The 17903-nt window shown below is 43.9% G+C and overlaps 1 protein-coding gene across 1 annotated transcript; it reads left to right on the top strand.

Moving 5' to 3' along the window:
• Nucleotides 1-1926: 1926 nt before the first annotated feature.
• On the top strand, nt 1927-17125 carry KLHL42 (kelch like family member 42). The gene is made up of 3 exons (XM_063076254.1): nt 1927-2804; nt 12035-12228; nt 16674-17125. Exons 1-3 carry the CDS (start codon nt 1927-1929, stop codon nt 17123-17125), a joined length of 1524 nt encoding a protein of 507 aa, XP_062932324.1.
• The last annotated feature ends 778 nt before the right edge of the window (nt 17126-17903 follow it).

Here is a 17903-nt window from a genome sequence, read left to right as displayed (position 1 = left end):
TCACCTTGCCAAAGGGGCTGCTAAATCCAAGGTCACTCACCCCCCAACTCTAAAAGCTTAGAATGTCTCATTGCACCCTAATGGAGAATTGAATCGTGAGAGGTCAATGTGAGAATGGAGTTTTATCAGTATTGATTTAAAGGCCAGGTGAAACAAGGTGAAGAGCTGTAAATTTTCTTCTTTTCTGGCAGCTGGTTGGTACAGGGATCAAACCTTGGGACCTTTGTGTTATCAGCACCATGCTCCAACCAACTGATAACCGGCCAGCTCTGAAAATTTTTCATAGAGTCCAAGAAAATAAGACAAGTCATAGGTCCATCTTTGTTTCCTTCATTTTCCCAGGCAGGCCAGAATCTATTAGAACTTTTTTTTGTCTTTTAAATTTTACTTCCTTATAAAGTGTACTATAAAGAAATTAATGGATGACAACACCTCACTGTGAAGCCGTTAAATTACACAGTAAGAAGCACAAATGTAACCAGCGTGTTTTAATACAGGATATGACTTTCTTTTCTTCTCTGGTTTTTAACCTTTCCCCTTCTTATCATAAAATGTTAATCGGCTTTGTAGTATGTATCTCCTGTTTAAAACAGGGTATGAAGAAGACACAACAACTTGTCATCTGAGAAGAAAAGTGAAGCTTGTAAAACAAAACAAAAACACGTTTTCCAAGTTGAGTATTATTACTGTTGGTTCTCAAATCTTGGTCTGGGTTTCAAGGTGTTTTTTTCCGCAAGAGTGGATACACCCTCTGCTCCCTCCCAATCCTTATTCCCCCTTCTACCCAACGGTGATCTAATATTTTTCTCTCCCCTTTTCTGGGCTTAAGTCATATTTCATGAGCAACATAAGGTCCTTTGCATTATTATTTGGGGTGAGCTTTCTAATTGCAATGCTCAGTGAGAGAAGATGGGAAAGAAGTGGTCTCTCCTAACAGTCCTCGGACGATGGGGGTGAGGGTAAGGGTGTGGCAAGAAAAGCCACCTCTGTAGGCAAATATGCGCAAAAGCAGCCAGATCTGCGGCCCAAATATGACATTCCGTGAAGGCTAGCGCAACCAGACCCTAAAGCAGAAAAGCAATGGCTCTTAGAAAAGATGATTTAAAAACGGAAGGCACGTGAGCTAACTACTTAGTCGAGTTGCCCTTTAATAACCTGGAGAGGATAACGGGCCCCGCAGCAAGCGCCGCCTCCCCCGCTAGCCAGCCCTGTCCGTCCGCGGCGCTGCGCCCCGCAGGCGCCGGGCCCTGCACAACCTGCGCCGCCGGCCCGCACTTCTGCAAGATGGCTCCCGCACCGTGAGCAGCCGGGGCATCGGCTCTAGGTGCCACCCACACGTCCAGGGACGGCCTGCGTGCCTCAGCCCTGGGAGCCACGACGCCGGACTGCGACCGAGGGGCGACCCCAGAGTTGCCGTCTTTCTGACTCCCTGGACCCGAGGCTCCCTTCGTCCCTCTCCCCCCGTGCCCGTTCCTTTTTCCTCCCGGACGACACAACGGGCTGACTCCGTGCTCCCGCCCGCACCCCCGCGCATCCCCGCAGCCCCGGGCTGGAGGCAGAGCCGGTGCACGCGGGGTCCCGCGGGCGGAAGTGAGGCGGCCGGCGGGGGAGGCGGCGGCGGCCGGGGGTGGGGATTCCCTCCGCCTGACGCCGCCTGGCTCGCGCCGGCCCGGCCTTCTTTGGCGTTGAGGGGGGACCAGAGGCGCAGAGCCGCCGCCCCGGGGGAGCAGGCGGGGCCGCCGCCAGGCCGGGAGGAGGGGCTGCCGGCGAGGCCGGCGCGTGCGGGAGCGGCGGCCCCGCGCCTCCCTCCGCCTCCCGGGCCGCCAGCCCTCGGCGCGCCCGACCCGGAACCCGGCGAGCGCGTGGGGGCGGGGAGGCGAGCGCGCAGAGCTGGCGGGCAGCCCCCCGGCGCCCGGCCCCCCAGCCATGTCGGCCGAGGAGATGGTGCAGATCCGCCTGGAGGGCCGCTGCTACCCGGTGAGCAAGAGGAAGCTCATCGAGCAGAGCGACTACTTCCGCGCGCTCTACCGCTCCGGCATGCGCGAGGCCCTGAGCCAGGAGGCCGGCGGCCCGGAGGTGCAGCAGCTGCGCGGCCTGAGCGCGCCCGGCCTGCGGCTGGTGCTGGACTTCATCAACGCCGGCGGGGCCCGCGATGGCTGGCTCCTGGGCCCGCGCGGGGAGCAGGCCGGGGGCGTGGAGGAGGAGGAGGAGGAGGACATGGACGAGGTGAGCCTGCTGTCCGAGCTGGTGGAGGCGGCCTCCTTCCTGCAGGTCACCTCCCTGCTGCAGCTGCTGCTGTCCCAGGTGCGGCTCAACAACTGCCTGGAGATGTACCGCCTGGCACAGGTGTACGGGCTGCCCGACCTGCAGGAGGCCTGCCTGCGTTTCATGGTCGTCCACTTCCACGAGGTGCTCTGCAAGCCCCACTTCCACCTCCTGGGGTCTCCTCCCCCAGCCCCAGGGGACGTCGGCCTGAAGCAGAGGCTGAGGGAGGCCCGCATGACTGGCACTCCTGTCCTGGTGGCCCTGGGGGACTTCCTGGTGGGACCCCTGGCCCCGCACCCCTACCAGGGGGAGCCCCCGTCCATGCTCAGGTACGAGGAGATGACTGAGCGTTGGTTCCCGCTGGCCAGCAACCTTCCTCCCGACCTGGTGAATGTCAGGGGTTATGGGTCCGCCATCCTGGACAACTACCTCTTCATAGTGGGCGGGTACAGAATCACTAGCCAGGAGATCTCGGCCGCGCATTCCTACAACCCCAGCACCAACGAGTGGCTCCAGGTGGCCTCCATGAACCAGAAGAGGTAAGCCCCCAGCAGAGTGCTGCCGCTTTCGTATTTGTTCACTCTCTCCTTAATTCATACCCCCCCCCCCCAATATTTACTGAACAGTCACAAGAGGTTGTGCTGAAGTGGGAGTGACATCTCCAGTAGTGTTGCTGGCTTTGACTCTGGCCAGGTTTCCAGTGAACTGAGAACTTGCAAGGAAGAGGAGACCCGAATGAGGTCAGGTAGCTCAGTGGTTTCCTTGCAGGTATTGTGCCTTTAGGCAAAACTACTTTCTTTGACTCTATCCTAGTGGAAAAAAGATGTTACGGTTTCCTAAAAGGACACTTCAAAAGGAAGGTGTTCTTTAATCTTTTTTAAGTTTAACTTTTTTTTCCTTTTTTTTGGCTTTTAGGATCCAGTGACACATTGGACAGTAACCTGTAACACTAACTTTGGGGGATTTTTGTTGTTGTCGTCAAGGACTTTGAAGTCTTCCACACTGGGGCGCTAGTCCGTGACCAGGAGATACTCGTTAGAAAGTTATTAATATTTGCTATCTAGGATTGCCTTTCTTATTTGTTTATCCACTCTTTTGCTTGAGCCTGGCAGTGGTCAAATGTAGAACTGAACATTCCCATCCACCCCTGCCTTCTCCCTTCTCATCCTGCAAATCCCTCCCACTGAACATGGCTGACTTGAAGAAAGGAAAAGAAAGGAGGAGCTTGGGTGTGAGGTGCGGGGGGAAGTAGGGAAAGGAGCCAGGAAAGGAGTATGAAAACAAGGGCAAAGAGCAAATAAAGGAAAAGGTAGTAGGAAATAAAGATGGTAGGGCCCAAAATGCCTCAGAGCCCTGCAGAAGCAGGGAGAAGAATCAGTGTAACCCAGAAATACACTTTCTTCCAGTCCACCTGTTTCCATCTCAAGCCCCCCCATGGTCCCTGCCCTGAAGTGTGGAGCAAGGAGTTGAGGGACTCGCAGGCAAAGAAAGTCTTAACAGCGATGAGGAGACTTTTATACATATTTATTCAACTCGAGAGTCCCCCTAGGCTAGGTATACTTGGGGAACACTGGCTTTATTTCTACTATAACATAAAATTGATTTTGGAAAGTGCGCTTTTTTCCCCTGATGATAAAAATAACACACAGTTATAGAAAACTGGAAAAATGGAAAAGAATGAAGCAGCAGAAATGCTATCTGTCCTTCCTCCTCCTACAGGCAATAACTCTAGGTTGGCATACATTCTTCCAGCCCCTTCTTAATGCGTTATTTACCTCACTGAGATGATGGACACATCTAAAATTTGTTATCCGAAGTGTTATTTTTAAGTAAATTCTAAGAGCGTTAATTGAAGCAACAAAGTAACATTCAGTGGTTATGGGGGGTGCTCAGAATTAGGGATGTAAGGCCCTGGGTTCTCTATCACCTCTTCCACATGTGTCTCGAACAACGTGGCCATCCTTAGGTCTGCAACTCTCACAGAGTTCTTTTTTCCTTTTTCTTCACAAATCCTTGGTAGTCCTTGTCTTTTTTTTTTTTTTTTTTTCTAGGAATGCCCTTTCTGTACTCTTTAAAAAAAAAAAAAAAAGAAGCATTCAAGTAATGCATGAATAATACATGCTTCTTAGAAATGACACAAACTATAGAGTAAAAATTGTTGGTAATGGTTAACAATCTGGAAATGTATATGTATGTGCATGTGCACATGGGGGTGTATATCATTTTAATTTTACTCTAAAGTTGATTAGACTAGGCTAATTATTATGGCACTTGATATTTCCACTTAATAGTATACCATATCTGAGAGTTTTTTCTGTGTCAGCAAATGTAGATCTACATGACTCTTGTTAATGGCTGTGTAGCACTCCAGCCTGTGGATGGAGGTACCGTAATATAATTAGCCTTTCCCTTGCTCATGAGCATTTAGGTCACTCCCATTTGTCATTATAAACAATGCTATATTGAACATGCTGGTGTACGTGTGTTTCTTAGTAGGCATATGTGAGTTAGTTCCATATGTCAAATTCCGGAATGCCTGCGTAGGTGGGGCAAAGTGTATGCATGTTTTAAATTTTGGTAGCTCCTGCCACATTGCCCATCAAAAAATTGTTCTAATTTCCTCTCCTGTCAACAGTATTTGTGCTGCCAGTTACTTATACTCTTGCCAAGACAAGATATCATCATCTTTTCTTCCAGTCTAATGGGCAAAAACACTGGTGTGATTTCCCCTGATTAGAAGAGAGGTGATTGTTTTCGTATGTTTATTGGCCATTTGTATTTCTACTGTAAGTGGTCTTTGCCAGTTTCTAAAAAATTGACTTATCTTTTTTGTATTCATTTTAAAAGCTCCATATAGGCACACAGTTATGACCCTCTTGTCTGACATTTTCCTATGCCTTTATTTTTTGAAAGGGTTCAAAAGCAAAGTCTCAAAGTGACCAGGCAGGTGGAGTCAATGAGTAGAGGGGTGGATGGGAGTTATTATGAACCAGAGAGCTACTGCCCGGCTAAAAGAAGGCTCACCTCCCAGCCACTTCTGGTTATTCCCAAGTGAAAGTGAGGAAGTGGTGTTGCCATACATCCAAATATGCCAGTCTTTATTATTATTATTATTTTTTTGGTGGCTGGCCGGTACAGGGATCGAACCCTGGACTTGGTGTTATCACCACCATATTCTAACCAACTGAGCTAACGGGCCAGCCCTCCAAATATCTTAATGTTTAAATGTTGGCAACCTACTCCATTTAAAAACAAATCATCATCGACAACAAAATCCTTACAGACCAAACAAAATGGAGTGCAGCACTGACCTTGTGAGCCACCAGTTTTGGACTTTAGATTTATATTGTATTCTTGTATGAAGAAATTTTAATTCTTCTGTAGTTGGATTGATGTGTGCATCCTGTAAATTTTATATCTTGCATAGGAAAGGCTTCTGCAAGCCAAGAATATATAAATATTCATTTGTATCATGTTCTATTATTTTTATAGTTTTGCCTTTTTACATTTAGATCTGAATCTGTTTGGAAGTTATTTTCATATAAGGTATAATGTAAGGTTATAACATTTTTTTCTAAATGATCCAACAGCCCCCAATCCTCACATGATTTGCAAAATCAGTTCTCATATACTAATTTTCCTGTTTCCGAATTGGCAGATTGACTATTCCTGGATTAATGACACATTTTAAATGATTATAGTTGGTAATATATTTTATAGTCTAGTAGAAATAAAAATCCCTGTGTTCTGTTTTGTTTTAATTCTCTTGGCAGTTTCTGCACATTTTTTTGTTCAGATAAACTTCAGAATCAGCTTATGAAGTCTTGTTAGGATTTTGATTGGGATTACATTGTATGTATAGATTAATTTAGAGGAGGATTCACAGTTTTATAATACTTTGTAGCTAGAAAAATGGTTTGCTTTTCTATGTATTTAGGTCTTTGGTTCTTCAGAAAAGGTTTCCTTTATTATCTTCATATAGTCTATATTTTTTGTTAGGATTATTCTTAGGTATTTTGTAGATATTGTTTTTTCCTACACAGATACTTTTTCCATTACGTTTTCTGATTGGTTATTGGTGCTGTATTGGAATATTCTATCTTTCTTCATCTCCTTCATGCTTTGACTCAGGTCTGACATCATCTCTACCAGGAGATCCTTCCTGAATCCTCAGTTGGGCTAAAGGTTCCAATTCTGTGCTCATCCAGCATCTCCTGCTCCAGCACTCCCACCTCGAATTGAAATTCTCTGTTTTTGTTTTCTCTCTCTTTGAGTCAGGGACTGTGATTTATTCATTGCTTATGCATATTCCTACTGCTAACCTGGTGTCCAGTGAATAATAGGGGCTTAAAATATGCGGATGTTGTTTTGGTTTTGGTGGCTGGCCAGTAAGAGGATGTGTTTTTTTTAATTGTGGGATATATTTTTACATTATTGTAATAAAAGTGAATGTATACTTTTATATTCTGCTTTTAAAATATAAAATTGTAGTGAACATTTTTACCTTGTCACAGTCATTATATTTATTTAGAGTAGCTGAAAAATAACAGCAGGTAGCATTTAATCACACACTTAACGCTGCTCTGGGTACCGTTCCTACTGTTTTGCATTTGTTATATCACTTATTCCTCACAAGGACTTTAGCCAAGTTCCTACTTTACAGAGGCAGCAAGAGAAGCACAGTTAAATAAGTTGCTCAAAGGTATGAAGTAAGTACAGTAACCAAAATGTAAATACCCATTGAGTAGTTGTAACCATTTCAATTGTTTACAAGTTTTGGCCTATAGACTTGTAGTGACTTTCTTCATGCAAAGTTTTTTTCTTTTTTTTTTTTTTAAGTTATTTCCTTCCAAGATGTAGAACACAGATATTTTGTGATTCTGTACTGTTTTCCAAAATTTCATCATGCATGCCTCAGCTTCGCCACAGCCTTTAAGTCTAGCACTGTTGTAGTCACTATTGGATCTATAGAAACAGGTGACATGATGTCTGCCTTTAAGGTGTTTAAAATTGAGTTTAGATGAGGACACAAGTAAAAATGAAACTTAGAATGGGGTTGTTGGTGGATAATGCATACAATATAGGCTCCATTCTGGAAGAAACTTGGAACCTTGAGTAAGAAAGGCAGGATTTGGCCTGTGGCAACACAGCATTTCACATCTACCTTGATTCACATGTCTTTGGGTTGTGTCAGTGCTGTCTTTTACTTTGATTAAGGGGTCAAATGCAGAGCAGCCCACTTTCCCCAGAGACTGAACAGTGCAGTGATCCAGAATCTTAAATAACAGAATCTTAAATATCCAGGAACCCCAGGACTGGGAGATTTTATAAAGCCTGGAAAAACTGGTGCTCTATGACCACATATCTGCAAATGGCAATATGAGGACGCAGAGCTCTTTGAGGGGATGCTCTGACTCCAGGTGAGCAATGCGGCCTGATGGTCTGAATGTGGATTTGATCTCAGGAGTCATAAGGGCATGACTGTTCATGTGTGGAAGCTTGTGTGACCGCAGAAGTGCTTGCTGTCCTTCCTTGCTTTAGCTAGTGGCAACTTGCAGGAACTGCCACTTTCTGCATTTCCAAAGCTGGCCCTAGTCTCGTCCGTTGCCCTGCACTTTCGCTCTGAAAATGGAGTTGGGGTGTGTCCTGTTCTGTGTGTGATTAGAGCGAGGCTGGGAGACTTCACACACAACTGTCTCCTGGCAGACATGGAACTGCAGTTGTCAGCCTCAGCATTTCTTGAGCTGTCACTTACCCTCTCAGCCAAAGCTTAACATTTTCAGAACATGAAACATAGATCGCGAAACCTTTGAGAGCTTTTGTCCTCTGTGGTTAATGCAGTGGAGGCCAAGAATAGTGTGAAGGAAAGAAAACTGTTCACTACCCCGATTCATTTTGGCCAACAGTTTACATTGCTTTTTTAGTTTTTTGCTTTTTGAGTTTCCCAGAGGTGGTAGTAGGTAGCAATGACTACTTCTGTTTTCTTTCCTCCTCTCTCCTTCCTAGTCCCCACGAGAGGTTAATATGTAGGGAAATGGCAGAAGGCAGACAGAGGATGGGGAAAAAGGAAACTAAAGGACTTGGGTGGTCTACGGATTGTACAGCATCTTCTGAGTAGCTGAGAAAGGGCTTGGGAAAGGGTCTTGGCATTGTACTCTAATTTTTACTCTCATGATAACAAACTTCCCTATAGCAAGTCATAACAATGGCCTGCATTTCTTGAGCTCTTGGTCAGGTCCTGTGGTCACTATATTAGGTGTCATTTCATATTTCATGCTCGCAACATCTCTGTGAGGTAAGTATTATTATTGACCTCATTTCCCCAAAGAGGAAACTGAGGCTCAGTGAGTTTAACTCCCACAGTCACAGGGCTAGACTGTACCCCACTCAGACCTCTATGCCATCCTGCCTCCTGTGACTGTATATAGCTGTTGGTAATCATTGATATCTGTGCATTGGTATTTAGCATGTTTCGTATTAGTTAGCTTTGATGGATTTCAAGAGCTCTTTATTTCAGTGAAGTAAAATTAAATTGCTGTTTCATCTCATTTTTCTCACTTTCATTTCTATTTATGGCAAGTAAATCAAGCATATAGCTATGACAAATTGCTTGTTGTTTGATTTTAAAATTCTTTTTGCCTCTTAAATGTAGTATGTCAGGAATCAATATTAAGAAAACATTGTAGAGATGATAATTTTTAAAAGTGATCAATAGCTTGGATTCACAACCTTACCATTCAGGTGAAGAGTGGAAGAGTTATTTTTGGGAAGTTGGAAATGAGGCACTCAGTGGTGAGAATTTGTGGGTGACAGAGCACTTTGTATGGAGTTCCAGAGTACATCATGGCCAGTGACTTGCAGTTGACAAATGGGAAACCAACCTTCCTGTGGTTAAGAAATTTAGTCTATGACACACAGAAAAACATTCCCTAGAACACCGATAGGGAATGACTTCTTTCTGCAAGTGTTACCCTTTTCAACTCTTAGTGCATGCCAGAAATCTGGCTCCTTCATATTCCCACTTCACAGATGGGGAAACTGAGTCACAGATAAACTGAGATACAGTAATTTGTCCTAGGTCACACAGCTGTTGAACAGTGGAGCTGAGATTTCCCTGTGCAAGCCTAGACTCATACTCTTAGCAGTATGCCTCTTTATTAAATGATCTGTTTTTAGGTGGCAATTCCATCTTAAAACAAATTCAACATTAAAAAGTGTTTCTCTTCTCTTCAAGTGAATTTGAGCATGTTGGGGTCTGGAGAGATGGAATTGTTTACTTCTAACTACCTATTCATTCAGCCTCAAAAAGAAGCCCCTTACATGTCTGCTTAGGACAAATGATTATGCTGGATGAACACTAAAAACTGTTTTGATCTTACAAAATTTATTATCTATGTACCTTTGGGAGCAAAAACAAATTGTGGGCTGCTAACATTTAGAGCTTATTTATAAGTTTTATTTCCTTTGGTTCCCCAAATTTGCACACACAGAGAGGACATCATGGTTGGATTTTAAGGACCATTGGCAGCCGGAAAGGTAAGCAACATGAATCAAGGACCCCCCAGCAATTGCCACCCTGGTGAAGTCTTTGGCATGGAACATTGAATGGCTGGCTGGGTTTAATGGGCAGTATGAGGCTTTTGATGAAGAGTTCTCTATTCACTCTCTGATTTGAAAAACTGAACTAAACTATAGCACGTTTAAATGTAAATATTTTAGGCACCTTTAAAAATAATCTTAATTTTTTAGTAGTAATTTTTTACTGATATATTTTCTATGTCATAATACATCAATGTTTATTGAAGACCTGTTAGGATATCAAGTATGGGCTACCTGTTAAGTGCTTCTTAATCTGCCCTCCTCCGTACTTTTTATTTTTTTATTTGTAACCTCTACTCCCATTCTTTCTTAGGATATTGTTGATTTTGAAGAAATTATTGTGTTGGAATTAGATGTGGTCTTGAAATTCCCTTGGTCTGGTACCTTTATTTCAAACACTAGAAAACTGAGAAATTATGATGATAGTACCTTATCTCTGTGTAGGGCTTTCTTCAAAATTATCTGATTTAGTCATCTCGACCACCTTGTGATGGATATTATCCCCATGTTAGAGAAGATGAAGTGGAGTGGTTGGGCCAGGGTTAGATAGCTGTGATCAGCAGTGCTGGGACTGGAACTGAGGGCTTCTGATTTGTGCTCAGTCTTCTTCTGTTTGTTCTTGCTCATGCTCCTGTAGACTGCGGCTGCTGTGTGTATCACAGCAGACTGCCCCAGCACTCTCTAATGTTTGTCCTTCCTGGCTTTCAAAGGACAGATTAATCCCTGTATGCTACGTTGAAACTAGTTTTGTATTGCTTTTTAATTCAAAAGTCATGAGACTTTTCTCGTGTCTGAAGTTGGTGAGCAGCATTTAATTCTATAGTGAATGTGGGGCTTTGAAACCAGTGTATTTCGTGTTCTAAAATTATTTAATATTATGATAGATGAGCATTTGTTGATGCAAGTATTTGTTGAGTTAACATGTATACATACCTAAGAATGCTAGATCAGTGTATTTCTGATTAGTTCTGTGCTTACCTCCCCTCTCTTATATGTTGTGAAGCAATACGTAAGATGCCCTCAGGTGGAGGAGGGAGGGCCAGTGACCTGCCCAGGTGCACGACATGGTAAAAGGGGTCTCCATTAGTTTGTTTGTGTTGCTATAACAGAAATACCCGAGACTGGGTAATTTCTAAGGAAAAGATGTTTATTTGGCTTATGATTCTTGGACAGCTGCATCTGGCACGGACCTCAGGCTGCTTCTGCTTATGGTGGAAAGTAGCAGGCAGCTGGTGGGTACAAGCAGATCACATGGTGAGAGGAAGTGAGTGAGAGAGAGAGAGAGAGAGAGAGAGCGCGCGCACCAGGGTCTTTTAAGCAACCAGCTCTCGCAAGAACTAATAGAGCGAGAACACTCTCATTAACCCCCACCTAGGGAGAGTATTAATCCATTCATGAAGGGTCTGCCCTGATAGAGTTTGTATGTGTTGTCCCCTCCAAAACTCATGTGGAAATCTGATACCCAGTGTGACAGTGTTGGAAACTGACTGAGTGATGGGGGTGGATCCCTGTTCTTTATAAGTTACTTGGTTTCAGGTATTTTTGTCATAACAACACAAATGGACTAATACATGCCCCTATGGTTCAAACAGCTTATAGCACTGCCACATTGGGGATCAGATTTCCATGTGAATTTTGGTGGGGACAGCACATCCAAACTCTTATCACCTGAGTACCCATTAGCAACCACCCTTTGCACCTGCCTGTCTGTGGGCAGCACTGGTGTGTACCTAAGCGGGAGCCTTCCTGCTCAGTAGGGGGAAGGAGGTAACCATTCTGAGTGGAGAATGACAAGGGGGTGTGGTGGGTGCTTTTCTCTGTATCATTTGCTTCTGCCACTGAAAGAAGGTACGGAGTTTAGTGTATGCACAGTGTCTTTGGTTCCTTGCCTAAGGCTGAGCAAGAGTGGAACTTGTTATGTTGAACTGCTTATCTTCAACTGCTAATGTTTGTACAATATGCCATTCCTGTGGAATCTTGGGGACAAGAGTGACATTTGAGAAGCCATCCTCTCATTCCTCTGTCCTTGGGCAGAATGGCCCCCTACTTAGAGAGCTAATTGTCCTCAGATAGCCAGTAGATTCCACACTCTGCTTTAGCAGTTCATGCCACCATTGTACTTTGTAATGATCGGGAGAACTGACTTTGTGGGCCCTTGTGTCTCTTTCAGGTCTAACTTCAAACTTGTGGCCGTTAATTCAAAACTCTATGCCATTGGCGGGCAGGCTGTTTCTAATGTTGAGTGTTACAACCCCGAGCAGGACGCGTGGAATTTTGTGGCACCCTTACCAAATCCTCTGGCTGAGTTCTCTGCCTGCGAGTGTATGGGGAAAATCTATGTCATTGGAGGATATACAACCAGAGGTAAGTGAAGGGGCCAAGCTTATGCGTAAGCTTCAGCAGCTGGGGAAGGGCAGGGAGGTGCAGAGGAAATGCTTCAGTGTACATGAGTGTGATTTATGCATTAAATACTATACATTGACACATCTGAAAGAGAGACCTGTATGACAGGTGGTTTAGACAGGAGGGGCCTTTGATGACCTTGTGAGCCCATGAAAATCAAATGGGGTAGGGGGAGCTGTGAAGAAAATATGTATTTTCTTTCTGCTTCTGGAGACCCAGCCTTGTGGTGAGCAACCTTGTGACTTGGCTGGGCCTGGTTTGTGGAGGTTGCTCAGGTCTCTCAGCTGCTGTGTGAGGATGGGTAGGTCTTTGGAGGAGAGCATTACTTGAGCAACGCCTATCTTTCTCCCGAACACGTACCAAATCCACCCCCATCCAACACTATGGAATTTAGTGCCAGAGCATCCTTGCAGATCTTTGTTTTCATTTTTTTCCCTCTGTGAGCACAAACACATCAGATATAGGTTCTGGAAACCCAGCTCTGGGGCATCGTTCACATATCATAGGAGGAGCAAGAACATGAATATGAGAGAATTCTTTCCTGACCAGCAGCGGGAGGTAGTTGTGCTATTTATTAAACTGTGCATGTGTGTTTATCACTTTTTGGTTGGCATTTTGTGGTTAATAATTTGGAGGAAAAAAAAAAATTCTCCAGCAAGCTTTGTACTGCTGTTCTTGGTAGGGAAGCATCTCAGGGAGCAGTGACAGAAAACAGCGTGGTTGTGATAAGAAAGACAGTGGTGGACAACCCAGAAGAGGTGCACCTCTCCTTTTCTCCTACCCTTACTCCCTCAAAGCAGTTGTTTCCAAGTTATTGCTTGGCCAAGGAAAATTATTTCTGTATTTGGTCTGTCTGACTGTTTAGAGCCCAGGACTTACAGAAAAGGTATAACTGGGCTCTTAGGACTTTTAGCCACATTGAAGTAGTAGCATTACCATTATACCTGACGTACTGAAATAACCTAACACTCCTTTATGCTGCAACATGGGCGGGACAGAGCTGTCCAAACCTGGCTGATAACAAGTGTGAGGAAGACCTTGTTAGGCACAAGTGACCATACGTAAACTTTGTAAAGGATAGAAATGCACAAGCTGATCGGGTGTTTGAACAGGTGGCGGAAATTCTTTCACCTTATCCAAATGTGTCTTGTTTTGGGGATTTATGTTAGAGGAAGATGTTAAGTGTAAAGTATTTTATGAGCATCTGAATTACTTTTTTTTTTTGGTGGCAGCAAAGGATTTTGATTAATACTTCTTAGAGTATTCATACCTCTAAGTGGTTGATTCAGAGGGAAGGATGGTGGGCAGTGTATTAGTTTCCTGTGGCTAAAATAAGTTAGTACAAGCTTGGTGGCCTAAAACAACAGAAATGTACTTCCTCACAGTTACAGAGACCAGAAGTCAGACATCAAGGTGTCAGCAGCGTCAAGCTCCTTCTGAGGGCTCTAGGGGAGAATTCTTCCTTGCCTCTTCCAGCTTCAGGTGGCTCCAGGTGTTCCTTGGCTAGTGGCTACAAAATGCCAATCTCAGCCTCTGTCTGATTCACATGGCCTTCTCCTTTGTGTGCGTCCATGTTTTCTCCTCTCTAGTCTCTTAGAAGGACACTTGTCACTGGATTTAGGGCCCACCTGGGTAATCCAGGATGATCTCGTCTCAAGATCCTTAATAACATCTGCAAAAGACCCTTTTTCCAAATAAGGTCCCATTCACATTTGGAGGTGGACATATCTTTTTGGGGGCCACCATTCCACCCCCTACAGGTGATATGTGTATCTATGCATTTAAGGACAGGCAGTGAGAAAGAGAAGTGCATTGGGAGCCATGAGCTTTTTTTTTCCACTCCAAGTTTTCATCACTTGTGGAGCTGTTTCTGTTGTTCTTCTCCTAGACACTCTCCACTGAGGATGAGATAATTGCCAGCTTTTTCTTTACAAGTAATTGAAAAAAATTGGAGAGTTAGCAGTCATTTCTTTCACCGTCAACACTGATGTTCAGATTACGGCGATCAGTTTTATATGTTTAGACTAATCCATAGATCTCCTTCCCCCCAGAACCGCTGTGTACATATACCTCTCCCTCCCTCTGTATCTTTCTCTCTCCTTGCACACACGTATGTGTGTGTTTCTTTCCTCCTGGGAAAGTCAGTGCTTCTGGTTATTCACCTATGAACATTTCTGAGAATTCCAGTTCCTCCGTAGGCTGAGTGACACAATGCATCCTGTGGGCTGACATAATGCACACATATCCCTTGACTTTTCTTCTCACCAGGAGCTGTTGAGCACTGACAGACAGCACCATAATCCAAAGAATAGTCTGCTGGTAGATTTCCTAGTTTTTTCAGACCCTGGCTGAGCTAATGTTCTTTAGATTTGACCTGGAAAACCCTTCGTATGTGTTTTGTAGCTTTGCAAGCCACTACTAATGTACCTTCTCCACTTGGGCCACCCACTGAGATTTCTGTCCTGGGTTTCCTAAGCCAAATAACCTGGTGGGATGGTTAGGTGATGTGGATGGATGGATGTTTGTGTAAGGGCTGAAAATGAGTTTTCTAAGATGAGAGGGCAGGGCAGTTGTACTCTGAAGGCCTCCTCCTCCTCTGCTTGGGCTCTTCCTAGCACTTCCTAATAGTTCCCTGTATTTAAAACAAGTCATCATAATGTTATGAGAAAAGAAATCAGGACTCCAAGTTGTGTTCTTAGCCTGCTCACTTCTTAAGTTAGGTGAGACTTTTAAAATTGAATAAATAATAGTTGGTGATTTTTAGGATAGTTGCTTGATTATTTTACTTCTTTGGCAGGCATTAAAGAGATTAAAAGAAATTCAGTAAAAAGCAATAGTAACCATAAAGGGGAGAAGGGTGATCAGTCAAACTTCAGAATCATTTTTAAATGTAAAAACAAAACAGACATTCCACCAACTCAAACCACCTCATCATGGTCTGAGGCCTTGTTGAGTGAGGAAAGAAAACATTTACAGAAGACCTGGAAAGACCTTCAGGCCTGGGACTGAGAAATCCGTGGAAGCTTCATTAGAATGAGTCCTTTATTCATTCAGTGGGAAGCCAGGTTATTAAGGAGCACCTTCTGATAGATTAGTAACCAAACTCCCTTGGAGTTATCTCCTAGAATGAGCTTGAATCCAGGGGCTGCAGTAAAAAGAAGTGTGTGGATGGAAATCAGAAGGACAGTTTCCTAAGGCTGTAACGGTTCTGAAATTTCTACAGGCATAGGGCATGTGTACACACAGGCCTTCGTCTGTCTCTGTGTCCTCTTGGGAGGTACTTTGGTTGGTACCAGACATGGCTGTGGAGCTCTTTAAGCATTGCTAACCATGGGTGGGTCCTTCTGTCTCAGGAGGAAGGACTAAAAGAGGAGTAAAACTCTTGAGAAAATGAACTTAACCAGCTTCTGTAGCACTCAGAATGCTGGATGCTTTAGTTGTATGTCAGTTCCCAAGCCGAGCTGTCTCTGCCCCGGATAGGTTTTGTTGTTTAAGAAATAGCAACAAACTGAAAGTTCATTCTTTCTGATAACTTAGAACATTTTTTTTTCCTGCTGAGGCAAAAATATTCCATTTTTTTTTTCCTAGAGGAGAAAAGAAGAAATGAACAACTTGAAAAAAGAAAAATGAAACTAGATACTGTGAATTTTACAGGCATTTTTTGAAAAGAGAACTGGCAACATTTTTCCTTAAAGGAAATAACTTGATTAAAAATAATGTCAGAGCAGCCTTTCATCTGGTCTTTGATTTTATCCACATGACAACTAACCAGCACTTGTGACGTGGGGAGTGGGAGAGGCAAGGCCTTTGCTAGTGTCTCTCCAGTGTCACAACTGGGAAACAGAATTGGCAGTGACTCTGTGGCTTGTTAGAAGGCCGGGGATGAGACTTTCTTGCGTGTCTCTTGACTTGTACCTTTGTGTGCTCTTCTCTAGACAGCCTCTGGAGATCCTGCTTTGCTACTTGTCATGTTTCTTAGGATCAGCTGTCAAAAATAGATCCTCTTGCAGCTCTGCCTGTCTTTTGCATTAAGTGACCAGTAATTCTGAAGCAACTGATGAGGGCTCTGAAGCTCTTATTCTTTTTACATTGACCTTGTGGTTCCAAGGGGTGAGGGTACCAGCGAGGAGGGGCTGTATTCAAATCACAGCTGCTCTTTCCCTGGATTTACCAATTCTGAGTCTCCCAAGGAGGGGATATGCCTAAATAGGAGGTGGGTGAGGATGAATCAAAATGTTTTGCTTCCCAGCCATTTCGAAAACTGTGTCTCCAGCCTCTGCTTTTCTGAAATAGTTTTGCCTCTGTTTCCAAACTATGCATACAGAGGTAGGCGTTCATGTACAGCCTCGGCAGCAAGGGGTGTTACTGGAGGCTGTGGCCTCATGTGGCTTCTTTCTACGTTTCAGACCGGAACATGAACATTTTGCAGTACTGCCCCTCTTCTGACATCTGGACGCTCTTTGAAACATGTGACGTCCACATTCGCAAGCAGCAGATGGTGTCTGTGGAGGAGACCATCTACATCGTGGGCGGGTGTCTCCATGAGTTGGGGCCCAACCGCAGGAGCAGCCAGAGCGAGGACATGCTCACCGTGCAGTCCTATAACACCATCACCCGGCAGTGGCTCTATCTCAAGGAGAGCACATCCAAATCGGGTCTGAACTTGACTTGCGCACTGCATAACGATGGCATCTACATCATGAGCAGAGACGTCACCCTGTCAACCAGCTTGGAGCATCGAGTTTTTCTCAAGTACAACATCTTTTCAGATAGTTGGGAAGCATTTCGGCGATTCCCAGCCTTTGGACATAACTTGTTGGTTTCCTCTCTTTATCTGCCCAATAAAGCAGAAACATGACTGAATTGACTTAGTATTTCAAAGAAACCTGGTTCAAGACAAAAAAAAAAAAATATGGTGTCCCATTTCAAGGGAGACTGATTTCTAAAAGGAAGACGGTGGGTTAAAGTAGGTCACATATTTACAGCAGCTGTAAATAAGCTTACTTGAACTAATTACTTGAAAACTTTTGGGAGAAAGAGACCAACTTTATTATTTTTTAAATTATTGGTTTTTAAATTATGGGAGCAAATCCATGATAATGTTTTCATCCACACATGATACTCAGGCCAGTGACTGAAACTGATCAGCAAAAAGTAGATTCATTGTGTCTTTTTGGTAAAGGGCCAAAGTCAATAATTGACATAAATGGTGTAAAGATGTTTTTAAAATCTGTTTTCTTTAGGTCACTTGAAATATCATTAGTACCTTAAGTGATTTTCTTTTTTGTTATCAGTTTATTTGGCAAACATCCATATTAATACTGTCGTTCTCCCTCATGTCCCCCAATCATACCCACACACACTTCCAGCGTGTTTGAAATGGGGTTCTATGTTCAGATATTTTATTTGCACACTACTTTTCAAGAAATGTACAATGATGGAACCCTACAGTGAATTCTTGCAAGTGCTTAGTCCTTCCAAAAACTTGCATAAAAACATTCTCAGCTGTTTTTCCAGTGTTTCTTGCGATTATGAATGCTGGATAAATAGACTGATATAATCTCTTATTCCATTGATGTCACAGATTGCAGATTTATATGGTCATAAAAGGTGCATTGCTCATCATTCTGTATCAT

Source organism: Cynocephalus volans, chromosome 12, assembly GCF_027409185.1.
Source record: "Cynocephalus volans isolate mCynVol1 chromosome 12, mCynVol1.pri, whole genome shotgun sequence".
Taxonomy (NCBI): domain Eukaryota; kingdom Metazoa; phylum Chordata; class Mammalia; order Dermoptera; family Cynocephalidae; genus Cynocephalus; species Cynocephalus volans.
Note: the sequence above shows the minus strand (reverse complement) of the source record. Positions and strands in the feature narration are given on the sequence as shown.